Below are 25,670 nucleotides of genomic sequence, written 5' to 3'. Positions count from 1 at the left end.
GGGATCCTATGCATCTGTCGAGTGAGGAGAAGCCTGGCATTCCGAACAGTGAAACTGAAAAAAGGAAGGCTTTTCAAAGGATCGAAGGCATCAATCTACTCCCACTCTCGTGGATCCCACTGAAGATATCTGATAGAACGGCCACCATATAGCCACAAACACCAAGAGCCATGAGTCACTATCTGAGGAGAAGGGTCAATGAACTAGTGCTTCCTGGAGCGACACAATCCTCACTGGACTAAGCCTATTGTTGGTATGATCTCCTCCATACTACATCTCCTCAATCTCCCACCAAGCATGATAGAATACATGAGGAAATCTGTATCCTCCTGGCCTGGCAGAGCAATGACCTGCAGAGGTATGCCTATCCTCAAAAAAACTCCCAGCCAACTCGGATGATAGTCTCCGTGAAAGGTCCCAGTAAGCCACTCATGCGGAATAGCTGCATCAATCTGATCAATACGAATGCGAGAGCCCCTAAGATGCTGAGTGGATGCAACTCTCCGATCCTCCGGAAGACTCTTAAAGGTCTTCCAAGCAAGAACTGTGTATGCGCATCTCTCCCATCCTCACCATTGCATATAACGAGATGCACCAAGTGGCCGACCAGCCTCATCCCTAATGAACTCGTTCCACATAATAGGTTGTCGGTCAGCCTTGTCCAAAGACCTAGGAAGCCTTTGTCGCAAAAAATATCTCATGCTTCTCCATGCTCTGACAATGGCTGCAATAAGAGGGGAAGATGGTGCCCTAATATCAGCCTCTGTGAACCAAAAACGTGTGTTGGGCATCCAGTCTCTCCGGACCCTCGGTGTACATCTCGAAATCTAAGACAAGAAAAAATCCTTCCAAGGCTCAGTGCCTGGTAGGAAACCTCTGACCAAAAGTTTGCAAAGCAACGCCCTGCATTGAACATCCGGATCGATAATATTCAAGCCCCCCTCTCTTTTGGACTGAATAACTGTGAGCCAAGATACCCTGGCACGAGTGTCTGAGGTGCCATCCAAGCCCGACCAGAGAAAATTGTGGATCAATCTCCGCAATTGGCCAATGCACGCACGAGAGAAGCACCAACAAGAGGCAATAAACCAAGCTGAGGTAAGCAAAACCTGATTAGCCATCAAAGCTCTGGAGGCTAAATCTAATCTCCTGGAGCTCCAATGGAGGAGCTTCTTCCAGATACTCATAAGTACCGGAGCAAACTGCTGTGCAGGAGAAATATCAATCCCAACTTGGCATCCCAAATATCCCAAACCAAGCTCTGCACCTCAATCAACTCTCGGTGAATCACTAACCCAAAAACCAACAGATTTGTGCCAATTAATGAGTGCCCCTGCTACCAAACAAAACTCCTCTAGTGCTACCTGGAAGGAACATAAGCATATATGTGAAGCCTCCAAAAACAGGGCTATGTCATCAGCTAACTCAGAGTCAACCAGCTCCTCATGACTACGAAGAGGCAACCCAAAAAGTAGTGAAAAAAACAGGGGAGAGGCCATCCTCCCTTGGACACTTACCATGAGGTAAGGCATGAAGAGCATGATTGAACTCCTGCATAGAAAAAGGCGCATCCAGAGCGGCACATATCTCCTCGGTGATCAAATGTGGCAATGCATTCCAAACCTTCCTCTCTGCCCTGTGTCTCAAATCAGAATGCGGCTTAGCACTAAGAAGCTGGCAATAGAAATCGGTGGCAATCTGTCTAACCATGAGAGGATCTGAGTGAAGAGTGCCATGTGAATCCTGCAACTGCATGACACTATCTCTGGCATGAGATGGGCCATGAGAAGCAAAGAAATGTTTGTTACATCTGCCACCCATCTATGTCCAAAAGGATTCCTGGGCATGGAAACAATACTCCGCGCGCTACTCAAGAGAGTGATGAATTTCTGCTCTAATAGTACATAAAGAATCTGCAACCCATTGAGCATGAGGATGTTTCTCGTGCTCTTTCTGCAAGGCAGCCAATCTACGTCTAATAGCCCTTTCTAAGTCCAAGGCCTCTTGCCTCTTAGATAGGGCACATGTGTGATAAAAGTTACTAATATCACATAGAGCAGAGGCTAGGCTTTGAGAGACCTCTAAGAAGTCATGAGATCTCCAAATATCAAGCATACGACGCGATAGTTCTGCATCTGAAAATAAATGATCAAGGATGCGTACATGGGGTGCTGATCCATGGCAATTCCGATCTCTAATATATAAAACCACTGGGCAATGATCCGATTTGGAGGTGCCTGTAGCAATCAAAGTATGTCCACCTCTGTCAAGCACCCAATCATCCACATAAAATCTGTCTAACCGTGCATAGATACATCCTACATCTCTTCTCCTGTTAGACCATGAATAAAGAAGAGTGGATGGACTCCTCAAAATGTCATCCTCATGCCAATAATCTCTACCATGAATGGAGAGTATAAACCTCTCCCAACACGCTCTTTCAAGAGGATGCACCAAGCCCTCATGTCCACCTCTTTTATCCGTTGGCATCTCAACCATGTTAAAATCCCCACCAATAATCCAATGGTCGGCAAGAGGCATCAATGTAGTGAGAGATTTCCAAAAGGCAATCCTCTCACCTCTATGGTTAGGAGCATAGAGGTTGAGAATACCAATGCGTGTAGTACCCTGCATAAGAAAGATCCAGTGCGCTCTTGCAAGCAAAATGACACCATGTCCAATGATGCAAGGCAAGGCAAGATCAAAGCTGAAACAGAGATACAAACACCACCCTTGGTGAATCTCCTTAGCTGTGTCCAAAGTGATCCATTGCAGGAGAAAAACGCTCGCTGAAGCTCCCGCCTCCCCCTGCTCTGCGCGCCTTCGCTCCCCCCCCCTCCTCGCGGCCTTTCTTTCCTTCCGCCCCCCGCTTGCTCCCCTCTGCTCGCCGCTGCGCCCCCCCCCCCCTCCTTCCTCGCTGCTGCGCCTCCCCCCCCTCTTCGCCAGTTCGCCCCCCTCCCCTCTTCGCCATTTCGCCCTCCCTCCCCGCTGCCGCCTGTTCGCCCTCCCTCCCCGCTGCCGCCAGTTCGCCCCCCCCCCGCCTCTTCGCCTCTTCACGCCCGCCTCCCTTCAGCAGCGCCCCGCCCCCCTCCTCCTCGCGTTGTCGCCGCCCCCCCCCCTCTGGGCCTCTCCTCCATTTTTCGCCCCCCCCCCTCCCTCCTCTGTCGTGCTGCTTTTCACCCCTTGGGGGTTTTTGTTTTTTTTTCCTCATCGTCATCCGTCCTTCCGCCTCTTGGTGTGCAGCCCGCTTCTTGCAGGTTTTCCGCTTTCGCCTCGCCTTCGCTTGAGCTTCAGACTCTGATGGAGACTCCTCCCGCCTCGCCTCAGAGGGACTCTTCCGCAGCCCCCTCGCCCGCCCCCGAGGTCATCCCCATCAGGCTTTCTCTTTCGCCGGAAGAGGAAGCGAGCCTCACCGCAGAGGTGGAACGCCTTCAGGCTCACTCCACCATCTGCCGTATAGTCGGCACTCGCCCCAGCAGAGGGGAGATCAGGGATCTACTTCAGGCTCGCCTTCTTGCAGATGTGGGCAAGATCCTGGATGTACAGCTCTTGGGCCGGGGACATTATCAGATCGAGTTCGAGGCCGCCCAGAGCGTTGCCAAGGTCCTTGCCATGAGTCCTCTGGATATCAGGGGTGCTCGGGCTTTCTTCAGGCCTTGGCAGCATGGATTTGACCCAGCTGCGGCGGCGGAGCAGGGAGAGCGCCTCTTCCATATTACAGTTTGTTTCCCTGGTCTCCGCCGGGAGTATCTTCCGCTCCTCTCCAGGCTCGGAGCATTGGTGGGCTCGGTTCTTGAGACGGGCCCCTCAGCAGCTTCAGTGGTGGCCAGAGCAGCTGGGCTACCTTCGGTCAGAGTGTTGGTATCTGCCATCTCCTCCCTTCCTAAGGTCATTCAGCTACCTAGGATAGGGGGGGGGTGGATAGATCAGAGAGTGGAGTTCTCGGGGCTCCCGAACCAGTGCTTCATTTGCAGGCAGGTCGGTCATTTGGCCAAGGCCTGCCCTCGCAGGAGACCTCGGCCCTCACCACAGCAGCAGGCCACGGATGGCCCGCCCACAGATTCGGCTTGGCAGGCTGCCTCAGGGACACCTGCTCAGGCCACAGAGACCTCGGAGTGGCAGCCTGGGACAGGGGCGCCGTCGAGGGAGACAGCCACAGCAGCGCGCCCAGATACCGCTGCAGCAGCAGCCACAGTCTCAGCCTCACTGGGTTCCCGTGAGGAACAGATTTGCTCCCCTTCAGGAGGAGACCCCTGCAGCGACCGAGGACCAGGAGATGCCAGCTCCCCCTCCTTCACCTCCCCCACACGCACCCCCTCCCACCGCCTCACGTCCACCATCGCCTCCTCCCGCCCCCGCTCCGGTCTCGGCAGCGGCTCCCTCTCCTCCTCCCTCGCCTCCCCCTCCTCCCCCTCCGCCCGCCTCGCCTTCCCGGGAGGTCCTTGCAGTTCCCTGGCGCTCTCCTGCAGTCCGGAGGGCGCTGAGCACTGACCTCGCTCGAGCATCACAGAGGAGACCTATGCCGATTAGGGCCTCACGGATTTCATCTATCCGCAGTCGGCTGAGTCGCCTCGGCATTCGACAGCGCTCGGAGGCGTTTGATTATACCTTTACACGGCTTTTTGGAGCAGAGGGCCCCCATGAGCCAGCACCCATCCGAGTGCATGTAGTGATACCTCCGGCCCGCGGGGAGGAGGCACTAGACTCAGCGGTGGCCTTCTCGTTCCCTCTATGTGGACCTTGTGACCGGGAGTGGACTCTAGAGCTCGCTCTCAGCACGTTGAAGACTCAGGCAGTTGAGTTTTCTCATCACATGAGCGATTTGGAGGTTACAGATGTGATAGGCCGACTTTGGGAGTTGGCTCATTTTTTGTTGGATCCCGGGAGTGTGGATACATCCGGGATTCGGCATTTGGTCGTGCGCATAGTTGCAGATTTGGCACGCGACCCAGGATATGTGAGTATACACGAGGTTACTATGTCAGAGCAGGAGGCAGTCGCCATGGGTCACAGCCACTGGCGCCTGATCCGGGATTCTTGCAGTACACCGGGTGGGCAGACTCGCAGCCGTTCGGATGGGGACTACTCTCCATCCAAGCCGCTTGCGAAGGCTCGCCGCACGGCTGAGACAGCATCCACCTCAGTAGGACATCCATGAGGATCATCTCATGGAATGTACAGGGCCTTGGCGGAGCACACTTTATACGCTATCGAGGCTGCTTGAGGCAGGAGCTACAGAGATGCCTGGTTGGTGGCAGCATTGACATTCTGATGATGCAGGAGCACCACTTGGGTGAGAGCAGGATCCGGAGATATGGTTCGGTGATGCCTGGTAGATGGGACACTTTCTGGTCTGCAGGGTTTGGTCCTTTGGGTGGACAGGGAGGAGTATGCATGGTTATTGCAGATGCATGGCGGCAGGCCATTGTGGATCGAGGGATCATTGTGCCTGGTAGAGCACAGTATGTCATTCTGAGGATGCATGATGAGCTATTGGGTGTGCTCAACATCTATGCGCCCAATCATGCTAGTGCCAGAGCAGAGTTCTGGACTCAGGTTACAGATGCATTGCCAGAGGCCGCACATTGGTGTGTTGGGGGAGACTTCCACATGCTTGAGGACCCGGCAGATAGGGTGGGAGGCAGTCATGTTACAGTGCACGGCACGGAGCTTGCAGCTTGGGACCAGTTTTGCATGTCACTGAGGATCACTGATGCATGGCAGCATGGGGCTTTCTCCCGGTCTCAGGACAGTCTTAGTTTCTCTCGGTCGGATCGCCGGCAGGGAGGGACTAATCTATCTCGGATTGATCGCTTTTATGTGGGCGATTGGTTGGGGGAGCGAGGGGGCTCCGTCGGCATTCTTGCTGGCACCTCATTTTCAGATCATGCGCCAGTTATATTGACTTTGGAGGAGGGGACACGGGAGCCCAGCTTGCAGTTGAGATCCCAGAGCGGGTACTTGCAGACCCCAGTCTCGCTGAGGACATTGAGAGGATCTGGCATGATAGTCAGTGCTCTGACCAGGATGCAGCGGGCCAGTGTGCCCAGGGACTCATGATCTTAGCTCTTTTCTGCACGCTGCAGCTTTGACACGACTGGGAGAGATTCGCGAGCGGGAGCAACGGCTGAGACGCAGCCTTGCTTCGCTACAGCGCCTTCAGGAGCAGCAGCCAGCATGTGAGTGGGTGGCGTCCCACCTGAGCCAGGCCCGCCAGGAGGTTAGAGAGGCAGAGGAGCAGAGACATGAGTTTTACTATAGTCGTCAGGCCTCTCAGTGGACGCAGCTTAGAGTGACTGGGGAGTTTTTTGAGATCACTGGACCCCGTCATGCGCAAGCAGGGGTTCGCCAGCTTGGTAGACCGGATGGATCGATAGCTACTGAGCTCGGGGAGATCAGAGCCATTGCCACTGCTTTTTATAGTGACTTGCTTTCAGCGGAGCCAGCCACTGAGGATCGAGATGTATGCAGACAGACTGTGTGGGCCCATGTGCAGAGGAGGGTCACAGACCATATGCGCACAGTTCTAGGTGTGCCTCTGTCAGAGACTGAGCTTGCCGAGGCCTTGAGGGTCCTGCCGCGACATAGTTGCCTAGGGGAGGACGGACTGACGCCGGCCTTTTTTATGCGCTATTGGGACCTTTTGGGGCCAGGCCTCCGCAGGGGCTTTCAGCATGTTTTGGACACTGGGGTGATGCCGCAGAGCTTTTCAGAGGGCTTGATCTATCTTATCCCCAAGGGAGAGGGAGTATCAGATGATATTCGGCACTGGAGGCCTATTACGATCCTCAATACTGTTTACAAGGTCTTGGCAAAGGCCTTGAGTTTGAGGATCCAGCCCTTCCTGGGGGAGTTGATTCATGCTACTCAGACAGGATTTGTCAAGGAGCGCAGTATCCTTGACAACATCTTTACTTTCTGGGAGGCGACGGCCCGAGCTAGGTTTCTTGGCGAGGACTTGGTCGTGATGCTTCTCGATTTTGAGAAGGCATACGATAGAGTTGATTGGGGATTCTTAGAGGGCACTATGCTACGCCTGGGCTTTGAGCCAGGATGGATCAGAGGGGTGGCAGCTTTGTATTCCACAGCTCGCAGCCAGGTGCTGATTGCAGGAGGTCGGGGGCCGAGTTTTGAGCTGACCAGATCAGTCCGTCAGGGGTGTCCTCTCGCCCCTTTCCTTTTTCTCTTCTTTGCGGAGGCTATGAGTATGTATTTGTCGGCAGAGGAGGTTGGTTTGAGAGGACTTCAGCTCCCAGTCCGGGGGGAGGATTTGCTTGATGCTGAGTTTGCAGACGACACGGGCTTATTTTTGCATGGCCAAGAGGCCAATCTTATTCGGGCAGAGCAGTCGCTCCAGGTTTTTAGTGCAGCTTCGGGAGCATTGATCAATTGGCGCAAGACAGTGGCCTTTTGGATCAGTAGTGCTCCCACTCCGGCATGGAGTCCGGACCCGGTTTTAGATGGATTCCTCCCGGCACAGCAGTGCAGTATTTGGGATGCCAGATTGGCCTCGATTTGTCACCTGAGCAGCAGATTGCCCCGCTTCCTCTGAGCATTCGGAAGAAGCTATTGTATTGGAGTACAGCTCGACTATCCTTGGCTGGGAGGGTGGTGGTGGCAAATCAGGTGCTGTTAGCGACTATGTGGTACATTACGTCTTGCTGGATTTTCTCGAGCTCTTGCATCAGCCAGGTGCAGAGGCTGATCAGGAACTTTCTGTGGTCTGGGCGGGACGGTCAGCCAGCTCGGGCAAAGGTTGCATGGGCAGTTATTACACTTCCGCTGGCTCAGGGCGGTTTGGGCATTATAGATCCAGTCGATCAGAGTAGAGCCTTATTGGGGAAGCTTATTGTTCGGGGGTTGCTTCCAGGCGCTGAGCCTTGGAAAGAGCTCCTCTTGCAGCGACTGCAGGCCCGGGCGCCTCCTGCAGGGGGTACTTGGGCACCAGAGATTCGCTGGATCTTCATAGAGATGAGGAGGACAGGCCTCAGTAGAGGATGGGAGGACAGATTTGCTTTGAGTATCCTGAGAGCTTGGGAGCTGCTGAGACCGGGGCTCTCTCAGCGGCCTCCTTCTTGTGTTGAGGAGCGGGCCAGGCAGCCGCTCATCTGGAGCCCAGCGGTTCGTACAGAGCAGGGTCATATGCTGGGTTCTTGGCCTCGTCTAGCCTGGGGACCTTTAGCGGCGGCAGGCCCAGCTCGTAGTTTTGGAGACTGGCAGGCTTTCTGCAGTCTACCAGAGGAGACCCAGGTGGAGAGGCTGAGCCACTTCAGAGGGGGGTTGATTATGAGGGATGATATTCAGGAGGCACTTTCAGAGGAGTGGTTCACACCTCTCGAGCCAGTGGCCCCACGGTGGATGGGAGCCTTTACACACTTGGAGATCCTGATTGCTGTCAGAGCTAGCACTGAGGATGGCAGATGCCTCTATTATGAGATTCAGGATGAGGGCAGACTCCAGAGAGTGGAGGTGGAGTCGCCTTTGGTTGCAGAGTGCACCTTTCAGAGGATTCGGGTAGTGGCTGCCGCTTCTCGGAAGTGGCATATTGACCCCGACCCTGCTGACGTGCTCCCGGATTGGCGCATATGGGCATATGCAGCGCGCCCCTTGGCCCGGCTACAGTGGGACCCCGGAGAGTACGAGTGGCATGATCCTTATGCATCCCTTGAGGCCACAGAGATCACATTTTTCCAGTATACTGTTCGGCTGGGACGGCATATTTTGACGACGAGGAGGACGGTTTCTCCAGCGGCAGCGGGGCATTGGCGATTGCAGGGACTATCACAGGAGTTCCTGGAGGATTTCTGGGCTCGGCTCTGGGCTAGTCGACAGGCCCGCAGGATCTCGGCTTTTCAGTGGCTGGTCGCCCACAGGGGCTCAGCAGTTGGCACTTGGCTTGTTTACAGCGGTCTTCCGGCGGCCTGCGTCCGATGCGGCCACCCTATGGAGACACAGAGACACTGCCTTTGGGACTGCCCTCAGGCACAGCAGATTTGGTTGCGGATGCTGCGTATTCTGGCCCCCCTCTCTCCAGAGGGTATGTTTACGTGGGGTGCCGCTGCTTGGTCGACTTCGTCAGGGCTTGCTATGGGCTATGAGATGGAGCAGGGCAGTCAGGCCATCAGATTTATTAGGGGCCAGCCTCGCCTGGTTCCGGCACCGGATTTCTCGTCCACCAGAGCTGGACACAGGAGAGGGATTTACGATGGGAGCTCCTCAGCAGCCTCACCATCTGGTTCACCTGGAGGGCCCGGTGCTTTACGGCCTTTGAGGGGAGATTAGAGCCACCAGCAGAGACTGTTCGGGGGATTTGGCAGGAGTTGATCCACACCCTGCGAGGACAGTACGACTGCATCCGGGGAGACTCGGATGAGGCGATCTTACGGCGCCAGGCCTTTCATACCACTTGGCGCTGCGGCCCGTTCTACACCCTACACACGGGATCCCCCCGTTGGCACTACAGGCCACCTGTTTGGCTCTTTCCCCCCCCCATTGTATGATTTAGCCGCTCAGTCCTTTAGACTGATGCTTGTATTTTGCAGCACCTAGGGAGAGTCTCCCGGGCTGCCATGATGTATTCACTGCTCTTCTCTCTGTTAGGAGCAGGAGAGATCTCTTTTGTAGCCCTACGGGCGTTTTTTACATAACTAATGAAAGGATCTTTTCTCGGAAAAAAAAAAACACCACCCTTGGTACCAACAACCGGCGACCAAAAGGTGTGTCCCGAGAGAAGCTTGCCTGATCTCCCACACTGACTAGCATCCAGTTTATGCTCTTGCAAGAGCAATATATCCATAGGTCCACTGGTGACTGCACAATGAAGCTCGGTTTTTACAATTTGTTTCCGTCGACGCGGAAAAAAACCCCCAAGACCCTGAATGTTCCAAGAGACAATCCTCTAAAGACTCAGAGTAGGAACGACCAGATCTCGTCGTCGACGAAGGACCCCCTTTAGAGGCGGAAGTACGTCTCACATAAGTAAGGGAGGGAAAATCTAACGATGTAAACCTTACCTCTCTCTCCCACTCCGGGGAAAAGCAAGGGTTAGTCCTCAGAACTGGAGAGGTACCATGACAATGCGAATGTGCAACATCATCCTCAAGGGTGCAATCATCCTGTAACTGTAATGCAGCATCCTCCTGTGAGGGATCCGGATCATGTGCCTGCAAGGCCTCATCCTCCAAAAAAGGATCAACATCTTGTGAGGCAAGAGCTGGATAGGGGTTAGGGTGCTCCACAGGAAGTGTGGGTGAAGGGGCAAGTACGGGGGTCCGAGGGTGCCTGCCATCCCTAACCACAACCCAACGCTATGTGGTCTCCGTGGTGGCAAAGGAGGAGCTGGAGTCTCGGCATCTGCAGAAGGCCTCTGATGGGCAGGACCACGCCGCCTCCTAGCATGGCCCCTCGATCTGGGACAATCTCTAGCAATGTGACCTTCTCGACGACAAATCAGACACTGGTCAAGTCTGCCTGCAATCTCCATCCTCTGGCGGAAATGAGATCAGTCAGGTCTCTGAAGCATAACATGATCATCAGTAATCGATGGATCAAAAACAAGCACAAGGACCCGGGGTACACCATCAAGAGTGGCGATAACGACCACGGAAGCTGAGAGGGAGAGCTCGGGAAGATTGGTACCTCTAGAACCTGGCCAAAGGATGCCCCTATGGAAGCTAAAAGCTTCCAATAGGATCGAGGAAGAGCAGGGAACCGTAGTGAGACCGGGTAAGACGCTGATCCTCCACCACTGGATCAAAGCCCACCTGGTGTACTGAAAGAAGAAAATCTTCCTAGGACCAAGAGGAAAGAGGTTGCTAGCCAAAGCCTGAGAAGTAGCTTTTGAAGAATGAAAGTCCACCTCGAAGAAGCCTCGACCAAGTAAACGAGTATCCTGAAAGTGCAGAAGCACCTCCAAAGGGAGAGCTACTGGAAGCCATTCACAGGCTTGTGAACAAGAAGGGTGGGAACCATAAACTCTCGCAACAAGGGTAGTCTGGACCTCAAGGTCAATGTCGTGCTAAAGAGAGGTGAGCTCGACTTGTGAAAAATTGATGATTCTCCTAGCCAGTGGGAGTAATGAGGGATTGGCTGCGGCAGAAAAAGCCATAAGACCAATCAAGAAAAGTGGCCGCCGACTTGAATCCAGATAAAATGATATTAAAGGTATTTGTCTCAACATTTGCTATAAGATAATCATCATTGTTTACCATAATCTATTTAATCTTCATGGCTCAATTGTAGACCCCCCATCTTAGAAAGGACAAACAATATGATCTCTAATGATTGAACTATTAGAATACAGAGGTGTATTAAAAAAAAAACTTGCTTTTTATGTAGTTTTTGCGTTTAATTATAAATATAAATTATTATTGATACATTTTTTTGAAACAAAGAATATCTTTAATTTTTTGAACCTAGATTATTGCTAGGTTTGTATAGTCAAGACACTTACAACGAGAGCTTTGGACTCCTTGGAATTTACAATCTAAGATTGCGAAAGCTTGTAGATCAACTTCATGTACATATAATATTTCTAGACTAAAAAGCCTAACAAGTAAGATTTTGGGTGCATATGCAACGGACATTACAAAATTTTTCAATTTGCTATCTAGAAGCCTATTCAATGCCATTCATCTATAATATTGATCCATCGAATGAGTTTTGTAAGGTTTTATCTTTCAGCTTTTTTTTTCTTTAAAAATTATATCTTGCAGTAGCTAATGTTATTATCTTATATATATTTTGTAAGGACAGATGAGGCAAGGAGTATAGACTTCCAAGGAGTCCAAGGAGAGAGAATCCAGTCGCTCGAACATGGTTTTCATGCTTTGCTCATGTGTGTTAAGATTGTCAGCACTACACTGGATTGGAATGAGTTTTGTAAGGTTTTATCTTTCAGCTTTTTTTTCTTTAAAATTTATATCTTGCAATAGCTATGTTGCTATCTTATATATATTTTTTGAACAGATGGAGGCGAGGAGTATAGGCTTCCAAGGAGAGAGAATCTAGTCGCTCAAAGACTGTTTTCATGCTTTGCTCACGTGTGTTAGGATTGTCACCACTACATTGGGTTAGAATGCTAGATGTATATTTATGCCAAGTTTGGTGTTTTATTAAAAAAGAAATAAGTGATTTAGGAGTCCCTATATGGATATATATGGCAAGCATGGTGTGTTCATATATAGGTTGCCAAGTTGAGGACCATGAGGCCCGAAATAGGCTTCAAATATAAGACCTATCTCTACTCTCTCTCGAGGACGAGTCTGTGTTTTTATGCATGCAAGAATACTCTTGCGTGTCGGGGACAGGTCATGCCACTAGGCATAAGAGGCAAGTGAAACTGAACATAAGCCATGATGATGGATTGGACAATACACGCAGTCGTACATGTAATGGCCATGTTGATAGTTTCCAATACTCAATCTTATGATTCAACTTATATATGACCCATTGTCTTTCTTACTTGAGAGACACTTTCCATCCGATCGGATATCCAAGATGTCCTACAATCTAATGTGGAGGTAATATGAAGCCTGGCCAAAGAACAAAATGCAAGTCACATTCTTTAAGAGGAAATAGGTTGGACTTAATAAAATTAACCTTCAATCCGGAAGCTAGTCCATATAGCTTCAAAGCATTCAGGATTGCATTGACATCATGTTGTGTGTTTCTAGGAAAAAAGAAAGAATCATCTGCATACACTTGACTAACAAATTGGTTAGCTCCTGTCAATACCATGCAGCTTGCCTTCTACAATCAAATTATCCATATACAAGAGCAATGGATGAGTGACTATGGCATAAAGCAAGGCACTCAATGGACACCCCTGTCTCACACATCGTCCAAGCTTCCAAGGAGCAGAGAGTTCATTTTCAATAATGCATTGGGCTAAAGCATACCTCCCCACACCCCCCCCCCTCCCCCTCACACACACACCTCCCCTTCCTCCTCCTGCCTCATCCAGTGCCCTGGCCTGTTGATTTCCTTCCTCCTTGCCTTGTTTCTTCCTCGTCTGCCCGGCCCTGCCCTTCCACACAGCTCCAAGGCAACTACTTCACCAACCCCAAGGCCGCCCTCAAATTTCCATTTTCAGATGTGGGCCTGCAGCTCTGGTCATCTTCAGTAGCCTCCTTGGAGTACATGCTAGTAGACTGTGAAGCTTATTGGAAGTAGGCCAGTTTGATTCGGTACCTCTTGCAAGCTGCTCTCATTGGCAAACAGAGGTGGTTTCCAATATCCAGTTCTTAGGAAACAGCTACATCCGGATAGAGTTGAATACAGCCGCCTTTGCGGAGCAACTCCTGCAATCGAGCCCCATTGCTGTATACAGCACACATGCATACATTTCTTGATAGTGGCACAGGTTCTTGCCGAATTCCAAACCATTGGTCACGCAAGCCGCTTGCCGCTGACAGTTTGTTTCCCAAGCCTTTCCAAGGAGTACCGTAGGCTTCTCCTAATGCTTGGATGCCCATTGGATCAGGTGCTTGAGACCCCTTGGAGAGCGACCACTGCCCAAGCAGCTAGTCTCCTGTCCCTTCTTGTGCCCATCTCCTCATTGGAGACAACACATCTCGATCCCTCGTTTAAATGTTTCACTTTTTATGCAAAGGGTCAAGCTCTCATGCCTCCCTTATGCCTCCCTTTTCAGGGTTTCATTTGTCTTCAGATGGAGCATTTTGTGCTGTCACATCCTCTCTGCCACTCCACACTGGATGGCCAGCACCACTCCACTCAAACAACACCTCGATTAGGCCTACCAACTAGGGTGTACCAGTGTGTCATGTCAGAAAATAAATGACCAAGTGTGCAACAAGATCAACACCAAGAATAAATTGCTGAAGAGCAAGCATATACAAAGGGTCAAGCTCTCATGCCTCCCTTGGCAGCGTTTCATATGTCATCAGATGGGGCATTTTGTGCTGTAACATCCTCTCCGCCACTCTGCCACTGGACCCCACTCAGACGACACCTTGATTAGACCTACCAACTAGGGTATACCAGTGTGGTGTTAGTGTCAGAAAATAGACGACAGAGTGTGCAACAAGATCAACACTGAGAAAAAATTGCTGAAGAGCAAGCATATACAACAATCTTATATACCTTCATAAATCTGACCTTACAAATTGAGAGATTTGAGAAAGTAATAATAGTGAAGAAGGACAAAGACAAAAACAAAGCATTTTAAAGATAAAAAATAAATAAACTAACAAACCTTGCTACTAAGGAGAGGAAATCAAAAGATAATATCAAACGAAGACTTTTAATTAAGACACTAACAAAAACCAAAAAACAAAAAAAAACAAAAAACAAAAACAAACCCAAAAAAAAGAAGAGAAAAAACAAAACAAGAAAACAAAACAAAACAATTACATGAATGAAGGTAACTTTATAAATAAATCAAAACACACACACACACACTTTTTTTTTTTAGTAAAACCAGTAATTGTTATATTTTCATAAAGTCAATATACAAGACATTAGACTCCAAAGGAGAGCCTAATGGAAGCACACAAGAAAGTTTACATAATCATATTCTCCAGAGTGGAGAATATCCAAAGATCAAAAGCACTCGAAGAAAAGCTGAATACAAGATGCATCCATGTCACCCTCAAGGCAAGCAGCATATACAGACTGTCGCAATGAGGCTCGGAAAGATTCATATGATTGGAGATTGTGCCTTCCCAAATATGCAAAATTGTGTTCACTCCAGATGGTCCATAGGGCCCAATATCTCACCCAAAATAGAAAAAGTGAGTATTGGGACAAAGTTCTGAGATGTCTGCCAAAGAGCCAGAAATGTTTCCCAAATCTATGAGTTGGGAAGCGAAGGCAAAGATAATCAGAAATACGCCTGAGGAGGATCCTAGAACAAGGACAATGCCAAAGCAAATGAGGAATTGTCTCTGAAAGAGCCATACATCTTAGACAGGTGGATGATGCAATATGGCGTCTTGCAAGTGTAACCCCCACTGACAATGTACCTGTCAAACATCTCCAGAGGAAAAGTCTTTGTTTCAAAGGCATTTTACTTTTCCATATCATTCGAATATTCTTCCTCCACCATGAAAGGGGTTTCCTTATATGCCATAAAGAATTGCCATATTGCTGGATCCATGGAGCAGGCTGAAGTAAATGATAGGCTTTAATGGAGGTTAGAGCGGGGAGAGGAACAGGATGAGTGCCTGTAGTGGAGGAAAGCAGCTGCCAATCCATAAGCCGATCCATAGGAGCCATAGGAGGAACTGGTAGAAAAGGAAATAATAAATCAGCAATTTTCTTCCATATGGTCCTGTGATGCATTCCCAAAGGATAGGAAGCCATAGCCTGGGGAAAAGATAAAACATATCCCTGATCATCCACCACATCTTGTATATACCGAATTCCCAATTTAGAGAGGTTGTATGCCCGGATCGGTTCCTGTAAGGCAAGTGGAGTGTCAAAGATGGCACTCCAATGAATACTTTCCGGTCTCATGGAATTTGTCCCCGAGCAATTATTAGGAGCCCATTTAACTTTTGAAAGTAGCTGTTTCCAGTCCAAAATCAAAGCAGTAGAGAAAGGGCAGCCTGGTATCTTTCCTGCAAATCTCCCAATGACAACCTCCCAAGGATCAGTAGTCCATTGGCCATAAGCAGAAGTCCTCATATTAACACACATAGATGCAAGCATACATGTCCATGGCTGTTGTTGGCGGAAAAAAGTATGCAGCATAGTGATTTTCCTTGCAAGGACATGATACCGCACATTTAGAATATTTAGACCACCATGCATCCTTGGGGAGCACAACAATTCCATCTTCATCAGTCTTAATGCTTTCACTGCCGCTTTTGTTCTCCAGAGTATTTCCATGGCTTGTGACATAAAGGCTGAAATATCCCGAGAGGACCAATGTAACAATGGCAAATAAAATTGCACATATGACATTACAATAGACTGCACTATTCTGAGCCTGACATGAAGCGGCCAGGTAGATATCTTCCAGAAATCCAATTTATGTTGCAGTCTTTGTAAGACCCATTTGAGCTGCTGCTTCCTAGTAATATGCCATCCTATTGGATATCCCAAATGCCTGACTGCATCTTTTGAATTCACCACTTGCCCAGGCCAAAGGAGAGAATGCCAATCACATTGTTTGAGAGGAAGTAATTTAGATTTGTCAAAATTAATATTCAGACCAGCTGCCAAGCCAAACAATGAAAGCGTGGTCATTAGCATATGTACTTCCAGGGGTGAATTCTGTGGCATGAAAAAGGAATCATCAGCATATGCTTGAGCCAAAAAGGATGATGCCCCAGGGATTGTGAGCCCTTTCATCTGCCCTGTATGTGTCAGATGATCAAGATACTTTAGAAGGGGATGGGTGACAATGGCATATAGCAAAGCACTAAGGGGGCAGCCCTGTCGTACTGATCTACCCAATGTCCATGAGCGGGAGAGATGGTTTCCCAAAATACACTGAGAGGTAGATCCAGAGTAAAGCCAAAATACTACATTTGCCATCTTGGGACCAAAACCAAGTTTGAACATAATTTGAGAGATGAAGTCCCAATGAACAGTATCAAATGCCTTAGCAATATCCACTTGCAAAATAAGTACATCTTGATGGGAGTACTTAGCATATTCAATTGCTGTCAAGGCATTGGAAATGTTATCATGGATTTGTCTACGCGGGATAAATCCATATTGATAAGGATGAAGACCCACATCCAATATCGTATGCAGCCGGTGCACCATCATCTTTGCAATAAGCTTATAAACTACTGGCATCAAAGTAATGGGCCTCCAATCCGACAGATGATAACAAAGATGTTTTTTAGGCACTAGTTTTACTATGCCATGTTTCCATGAGTGTGGCATCTGGTTTGCCTGCCAGGCTGCATTGATCATCTGTAATAGGACTTCTTTCAAGTCATCCCAAAAGACAATATAGAATTCCACCGTAAGGCCATCCCAACCAGGAGACTTATGTCTGCTAAGGTGAAACAATGCATTCTCAAGCTCTGTGGCAGTGAAAGATCCCTCCATGGTAAGAGCAGCATCCTTATCCACTACTTCAGAGACATGTCGAAGGAATTCAGTCCTAGCATCAATCATTTGATTTGATGGGGAGCCAGGAGGGGAGAACATGTTCTCAAAATAATTATGGCATTCATCTTGGAGATCAGAGAAAGAGTGCGTCCATGAGCCATCCAGCTTTCTAACTCGTAGGCATGAATTTTTCTTACGAGTAGCATGCAGGCCCTGAAAGAAAGCTTTGGATGAAAGGCCCTTATCCATGAGGGGCTTCGTTCTCGCCCTGATCTGCCATTTATGCAATTTTCTCTGATCATTGGCATTCAATTGAAAATGAGCATGTGAAAGAGCTTCCTGTTCATCCTCAGAGAGAGGTCTTGACTGAGAAAATTCAGTCAGTTGTTGTGCTGTCCTTTTTGCTTCTTTGATCTTATTTCTCCATTCAGACATATACACACACACACACAAAAGCATACACACACTTCTTAATAAGAACTTAAACCTTTTGAGCTGAGATACTAAACAACAACATAAAATAGCAAAACAGAGAACTGTAAACTCTAGACCTAAAGCACTTAAGAGCCAAAACCAAACATTAAGCTAAACTCCAATGTGTAACCATTAACTCCAATGTCTGTCCGAACATGAAGTGTAGGTTCATCAACTCTATCATGCATAGCATGGACAATAAGCTATGACATCCCTACTCACGTCATCAGTGCCCAAGAGTAGGTGCAAGTTTGTATAAGGTTAGTCCAAAAGAACATGCTTTATAAAACCAGCGAACTTAGTTTCTATCACTCTCCGGAGGTGATGGGCTACACCTGTGCGAGGCTTACGCCCTTGAGTTGGTGGATAAGCTCTTCACTAGTGTGCCTCAGATGACCCTCATGAGTGATATGTGAATACAAGACTCAAGGACCCTATTTATAGTGATTTAGGTAGCCAACTAGAACAACTGGGCCGCCAGATCAGGACCATGTCAATACTAGTCCACGCGCTAGCCTACCCATGTCCCCCAAAGTTGGTTCCACACCATAGTTGCCACATGTTTTTAAAACGGGAAGTATTATACGAGTTTTATACTTTTAAAACGTTTTTTATTTTTGGAAAAGTTTTAAAAATAAGTTTTTTTTAATTAAATTTTTAAGCTATAATTATGGCCCGTATACATAGTTTTTAACCCTAGGAACCACAGGCTTCATGTGTAAAAATTAAACTTGTGCATAAAAACTCAAGAGTGAACAATTTGAAGCCTATGGCTGTCATAATTCATTAAATCATAATGATAATACATTCACATGGTCCAAGGACCCCATGGGTTTGGTGGCGGCAATGCCAACTTTAATATTGATTTAACAATGACCATTCAACAGTGAGCATTCTTGTTTTTAAAGAAACACGTCTCAAAAAAAAGGTAAAAAATATTTTTTTATTTTTTTTGAAAAATTTATTTTTTTGAAAAATAAAAAAACTGCCATAAAAAAACGAGTCCCAAAAATTGGGATGTTTTGAAACGTACACGTTTTTTATTTTTTCTAAAAAACGCGTTTTTTTGCAACTATGTTCCACACAAATATACAAATTTGTGTCCACATGCCCAAGACTCAAGAAACTTGTCCACACCTACACAATGTGTATAGAACCAAAATTCCTAGTCAAGCAAACACACCAGACATCAGACTATCTCTGAACCGTCCCTGAAGAAGCTCACAACACACATCCAAGTACACTTAATCCAACACCCCCTCTCATCTGAATGGTTGTGAATGTTGATGTAGATACGTCAATGCTGATGCTGGTTTGCAATCTCTCCAACAGAGATGCAGTCCTTTCCAAACCTTCCAATGCGACTAACTCCATGTCCTCCTCAAGTACGATCTTCCAGTACCTCAATCATCAATACCGACTTTCAGTCATCACTGAAGCTTCCGATCAAATATACCTTGGAGCTTCTAGAAGAAGGGACAAAGCCATGTGAGCAGTAATATGCTCCAGGAGTGTCACATGTTGTCCATGCTAAACTTTGAGCTATGCGCATCCGACCAATCACAAGTAATGATAAGCAACTCTTGTTCTCTAAATGTGTTGCTGTGCCGACTTCCAGCAAGAACAAACCCATAGTGATCATTCTAGGAAGCCACCCCATGACTCATCCACGCACACCGCATCCCTAAGAGCAACCTGAGATCATCCCCCTCCTCGAGGTGCTCCAATAACAGAGATGTCACCACCTCTCATCTTCCCAGCTCCGGGTTGCAATCCCATCTCATCATCAGTGAAGAAAACAGAAAATAGGACCTGTCAAATCATGTCTAGATGTGAACCAAGGAATCACAGTCCCCCTCTCGATCTCTCAGCACCCCCCAATGACAATGTCCAGCTGTTTTGAACCAATGACTCACAGTCCCCCTCTCGATCTCAGCACCTCCCAATAACAATGTCCAGCTGTTTTGGACCAAACAATGACAATGTCCACCTGTTTTGGACCCAAACACTTCTGCCTTTGTCAAAGCAAAAACTGAGCAATCCAGTTCTTGTACATGAAGCCTGCCTACTCACATATCTCAGAGTCCATACATTTCTCCTGTGTAAAACCCTGAAATCTCCAACCACGTTCATACTCACGAAGCTATGACTACTGCCCTGGCTTTCCAAGCAATACCATATGCCGCGTGCCCTCAAAAACAGCAAGCACGTCATGACTAGCTGCTCAACACCGTTTCAGTAAACACAAGAACCACCCATGCAGAAGTGACTAATCTGCAGAGCTTCAGGGTTGCTTTGTACTAAACTCATGGACATCTATAAGGTAAGTTAATGGCACATGATGTCATTTTACATTGAAGTTACTAGAAAGATGTACCTGGTTGTACTGTGTATAGAAAAGGGGAGCCTTCAATGCTGAGGTTTTCCTTGGTAACATACAGAAGGTAATCCCCTGCTTTTGTATTGTTGAAGGTGATAGTCTCGTACCCAGAATCATTTTGAGCTGCAAGGGTTATATCTGCGGAATATGTTTCACCTTCGGTGGTTTTTATCTTTATGGTAAAGTTGACAAACGCATTTGCATCTGTGGACACCGTTATGTTGTTGCCGTATGCATCTTTCAAGAGCACATACAAGCTGATGCTATCTGCTGCACCATAATCTTCTGAACCATTCTCCCAAGACCCTTTACACTGTGTCACAGAACTGGGACCTGTCTTTTATGTGAGTGAGATTAAAGAACCCAAAAAAACAAGAATAAAATTCTGTCCACACAAAGGCTTCTCTCAGGAGATTTAAAAACTGATTGAACTTGCTAATTTTTCACTCTCCAGTGTAGGTACATGTCATTTTTATGGATTAGCCTTTCAGTGCAAACTGAGCTTGCAGGAAAAACTTTAATGCTTATACACACCATTCACTTACTTTTCAAAATGGACTAATTGTGATAATCCTAACAAAGACTGTAAATATTAGCATTTTTCCCTGGGAAAAATATCCTTCTATTGGTTAAAAAATTAAACAGCCATAGGCTAAATGTACATTCTCAGAACCCTCGAAGCGAGGTAAAGAGAAAAACTGGGGGCGGTGGTTCCCTCCAAGGCTGGCCACTCTTGGAGGGAAACTACGTCATAGGAGTGGGGGGTTTGGAAAAAGCCGTCTCCTCCTGCTACCACGTAGACTAGGTGTTATCCCATATGTCGTGTGAAGGGTTAAAAACCCTTAGTATAAGGGTGTAACGACCCTTAGGCCTCCCACATCCCTCCACAACCCTTTATGGGTGAGTGAATTAAAGGGATGTTGGGCTCTGTGTGAGGCTCACCCGGCTGGGCCATTTCGTGCGCCTGCTTGCTCTCACATGGTATCAGAGTGGGTTGCTCTCCTCACCTTGCTCTGCTCGTCATCTGCTCCCGCTTGTGTGTACACGCTGCTGGGCTGAGCCAAGCCAAGCTCTTCGTAAAACCTCTGTGCCCAAGCTCGCCATGGCAACTGACCAAGCTGCTGCTGCCATGGCCAAGCCAATGCTGCCTCTGAGCCTAAGCCACTATCAAGCCCTTGAGCCAGGCCATCGTACTCGCTACAGCCTCTGTCGTGATCGCTGTGGAGCCGAGTTTGGTGCCAGGGGAGGTGCTGGAAAAAGCCGTCTCCTGCTGCTGCCACGTAGACTGGGTATTATCCCATATGTTGTGTGAAGGGTTAAAAAAAATCTTTCTTTCTTTCTTTCTTTCTTTCTTTCTCACATGGTATCAGAGCGGGTCGCTCTCCTCACCTTGCTCTGCTCGTAGTCTGCTGCCACTTGCCTTGCCTCTGAGCCTTAGCCGCTGGCAAGCCCTTGAGCCAGGCCATCCTACTCGTTGCAGCCTCTGTCGTGATCACCGTGGAGCCGAGTTCGATGCCAGGGGAGGTGTTGGAATAAGCTGTCTCCTCCTGCTGCCACGTAGACTGGGTATTATCCCATATGTTGTATGAAGGGTTAAAAACCCTTAGTATAAGGGTGTAACGACCCTTAGGCCTCCCACATCCCTCCACAACCCTTTACAGGTTTCTTGGTGAGGACTTGGTCATGATGCTTCTCGATTTTGAGAAGGCATACGATAGAGTTGATTGGGGATTCTTAGAGGGCACTATGCTTCGTCTGGGCTTTGAGCCAGGATGGATCAGAGGGGTGGCAGCTTTGTATTCCACAGCTCGTAGCTAGGTGCTGATTGCAGGAGGACGGGGGCCGAGTTTTGAGCTGACCAGATCAGTCCGCCAGGGGTGCCCTCTCGCCCCTTTCCTTTTTCTCTTCTTTGCGGAGGCTATGAGTATGTATTTGACGGCAGAGGTTGGTTTGAGAGGACTCCAGCTCCCAGTCCGGGGGGAGGATTTGCTTGATGCTGAGTTTGCAGATGACACGGGCTTATTTTTGCATGGCCAAGAGGCCAATCTTATTCGGGCTCAGCAGTCGCTCCAGATTTTTAGTGCAGCTTCAGGAGCATTGATCAATTGGCGCAAGACAGTGGCCTTTTGGATCAGTAGTGCTCCCACTCCGGCATGGAGTCCGGACCCCGGTTTTAGATGGATTCCTCCAGGCACAGCAGTGCGGTATTTGGGATGCCAGATTGGCCTCGATTTGTCACCTGAGCAGCAGATTGCCCCGCTTCTTCTGAGCATTCGGAAGAAGCTATTGTATTGGAGTACAGCTCGACTATCCTTGGCTGGAAGGGTGGTGGTGGCAAATCAGGTGCTGTTAGTGACCATGTGGTACATTACGTCCTGCTGGATTTTCTCGAGTTCTTGCATCAGCCACGTACAGAGGCTGATCAGGAACTTTCTGTGGTCTGGGCGGGACTGTCAGCCAGCTCGGGCAAAGGTTGCATGGGCAGTTATTACACTTCCGCTGGCTCAGGGCGGTTTGGGCATTATAGATCCAGTCGATCAGAGTAGAGCCTTATTGGGGAAGCTTATTGTTCGGGGGTTGCTTCCAGGCGCTGAGCCTTGGAAAGAGCTCCTCTTGCAGAGACTGCAGGCTCGGGCGCCCCCTGCAGGGGGTACTTGGGCACCAGAGATTCGCTGGATCTTCATAGAGATGAGGAGGACAGGCCTCAGTAGAGGATGGGAGGACAGATTTGCTTTGAGTATCCTGAGAGCTTGGGAGCTGCTGAGACCGGGGCTCTCTCAGAGGCCTCCTTCTTGTGTCGAGGAGCGGGCCAGGCAGCCGCTCATCTGGAGCCCAGCGGTTCGTACGGAGCAGGGTCACATGCTGGGTTCTCGGCCTCGTCTAGCCTGGGGACCTTTAGCGGCAGGCCCAGCTCGTAGTTTTGGAGACTGGCAGGCTTTCTGCAGTCTACCAGAGGAGACCCAGGTGGAGAGGCTGGGCCACTTCAGAGGGGGGTTGATTATGAGGGATGATATTCAGGAGGCACTCACAGAGGAGTGGTTCACACCTCTCGAGCCAGTGGCCCCACGGTGGATGGGAGCCTTTACACAGTTGGAGATCCTGATTGCTGTCAGAGCTAGTACTGAGGATGGCAGATGCCTCTACTATGAGATTCAGGATGAGGGCAGGCTCCAGAGAGTGGAGGAGGAGTCGCCTTTGGTTGCAGAGTGCACCTTTCAGAGGATTCGGGTAGTGGCTGCCGCTTCTCGGAAGTGGCATATTGACCCCGACCCTGCCGATGTGCTCCCGGATTGGCGCATATGGGCATATGCAGCGCGCCCCTTGGCCCGGCTCCAGTGGGACCCCGGGGAGTACGAGTGGCGGGATCCTTACGCATCCCTTGAGGCCACAGAGATCACCTTTTTCCAGTATACCGTTCGGCTGGGGCGGCATATTTTGACGGCGAGGAGGACGGTTTCTCCAGCGGCGGCAGCGGGGCATTGGCGACTACAGGGACTCTCACAGGAGTTCCTGGAGGATTTCTGGGCTCGGCTCTGGGCTAGTCGGCAGGCCCGCAGGATCTCGGCTTTTCAGTGGCTGGTCGCCCACAGGGGCTCAGCAGTTGGCACTTGGCTTGTTTACAGCGGTCTTCCGGCGGCCTACGTCCGATGCGGCCACCCTATGGAGACACAGCGACATTGCCTTTGGGACTGCCCTCAGGCACAGCAGATTTGGCTGCGGATGCTGCGTATTCTGGCCCCCCTCTCTCCAGAGGGCATGTTTACGTGGGGTGCCGCTGCTTGGTCGACTTCGTCAGGGCCTGCTTTGGGCTATGAGATGGAGCAGGGCAGTCAGGCCATCAGATTTATTAGGGGCCAGCCTCGCCTGGTTCCGGCACCGGATTTCTCATCCGCCAGCTGGACACAGGAGAGGGATTTACGATGGGAGCTCCTCAGCAGCCTCACCATCTGGTTCACCTGGAGGGCCCGGTGCTTTACGGCCTTTGAGGGGAGATTGGAGCCACCAGCAGAGACTGTACGGGGGATTTGGCAGGAGTTGATCCACACCCTGCGAGGACAGTACGACCGCATCCGGGGAGATTCGGATGAGGCGATCTTATGGCGCCAGGCCTTTCACACCACTTGGCGCAGTGGCCCTTTCTACACCTTACACACGGGATCCCCCCGTTGGCACTACAGGCCACCTGTTTGGCTCTCCCCCCCCCTATTGTATGATTTAGCCGCTCAGCTCTTTGTGCTGATGCTTGTATTTTGCAGCACCTAGGGAGAGTCTCCCGGGCTGCCATGATGTATTCGCTGCTCTATCTTTCTTAGGAGCAGGAGCGATCTTTTGTAGCCCTACGGGCGTTCTTTTTATATAACTAATGAAAGGATCTTTTCACGGAAAAAAAAAAAAAAAACCCTTTACAGGTGAGTGGATTGAAGCGATGTCGGGCTCTGTGGGAGGCTAGGCCGGCTGAGCCATTTCATGCGCTTACTCGCCATCTCAACAGAGGGGAGGCAGCACACCATAGGCTTGTAATGCCAAGAGATCTAGCAGTCCCTATCAAAGAGAAAGGGACCCAGGTGGCATGTGCGCAGAAAGCCTCTCACCGCCTACTCATGTGATCCGATCCACCCTGAGGCTTCCCACACTCGCCCACGGAGGTTATAATGATCTGTCCATATGGAGTGGATGGACCCAACTGGGGGGGAGGGGGGTTACTACCCTCAATGGCCTTACTGCAACGGGCCCACCATATACGCCAAGCAGCAATGCTGCTGATGACCTCCCATCTCTGAAAGTGCCTGCAGTCGAGGTCTCCGAAGATAGGTCATGTGTAGGAACTGACTCCATCATGCAATAGGATAGTCATAGAGCATCTCTGTCACCCAGGCTACTTCCCCCAGGTGATAATATGCACGCTAGTCTGCACCATCCTGTAAAGGTGAAGAATCCTCTGCCAAACCTGTTGCACTTTGGGACAATCCCAAAGGCAGTGCCAATGTGACTCCATGGGGTGGCTGCAATGTACACACAATGTGGTCCTCTCATGGCCAATCAACTGTGGACGGTGAGGCTGCACTAGGCTAATTGCCAAAGGAAGAGTGTGACCTTCCTTTCTGTCCCACAGACACTTCCTTGCTCTGGGAGGCCCAATGGTCTGCTGTGGCAGAAGTGTCACCTATCACATGCATGTAAATCTCGCATCTCATTGTTGTTTAATAATGAAAAAAGGGGGTCCTCCGGCTCTCTCAGCCGAAGCAGTCCTGCCACTCCAACTCTCCACATGATGTAGCTGAGGGAGACCTCCCGGCCATACTCATTAGCCCCATGCTTGATATTTTGGAGAGTGGTATACCATCTACTGGGGGCTGATGCTCCTCTCATGTTTCTATGTTCCTAGTATTCCATAATGAGGTGATACAAAACTGTCCATGGAAACTCAGTGAGAGCTATGCCTATGTTTTGTTTCTGTTTTATTTTCCATTCCATGATGAGATATCACATGGACATTATTGTATCACTTTGGTCTCACAGGCCCATTGCGTCTTTGATAGACGCTTAATATATCTTCTTTCTTTCTTTCTCCAGGGTTCCACTGGACACATGTCAAAGGTCGGCTTTCCTAAAGCTTTAGCCACCAAGAGCTCATGGGCCTTGGTCGGGGAAGGGTCAACATGCCAACAACGATCATGAAAGCCAAGAATCCTCACTGGCTGAATGGAACCGCCGCTGAAATCCTTGGCAAGAGAGAGGATCAATCATCCCTAAGGACCAATGCAGAAAATGAGCGCAGGCCCCC

General features: G+C 49.3%; 1 protein-coding gene across 4 annotated transcripts in view; it reads right to left on the bottom strand.

Moving 5' to 3' along the window:
- LOC147642518 (uncharacterized) overlaps positions 1-25,670 on the bottom strand; it is a 206,749-nt gene that overhangs the window by 42,627 nt on the left and 138,452 nt on the right. For all 4 annotated transcript variants that reach the window (XM_086807209.1, XM_086807200.1, XM_086807192.1 and 1 more), the window contains one exon: positions 19,883-20,218. In XM_086807209.1, the coding sequence (XP_086663335.1) occupies positions 19,883-20,218 (336 nt within the window). The remainder of the gene's footprint in view (positions 1-19,882; positions 20,219-25,670) is intronic.

Source organism: Cibotium barometz, chromosome 1 (genome assembly GCF_041138505.1).
Source record: "Cibotium barometz isolate CiBa-2024 chromosome 1, ASM4113850v1, whole genome shotgun sequence".
In the NCBI taxonomy this organism is placed as follows: domain Eukaryota; kingdom Viridiplantae; phylum Streptophyta; class Polypodiopsida; order Cyatheales; family Cibotiaceae; genus Cibotium; species Cibotium barometz.
This window is presented reverse-complemented; position numbering and strand designations above follow the sequence as displayed.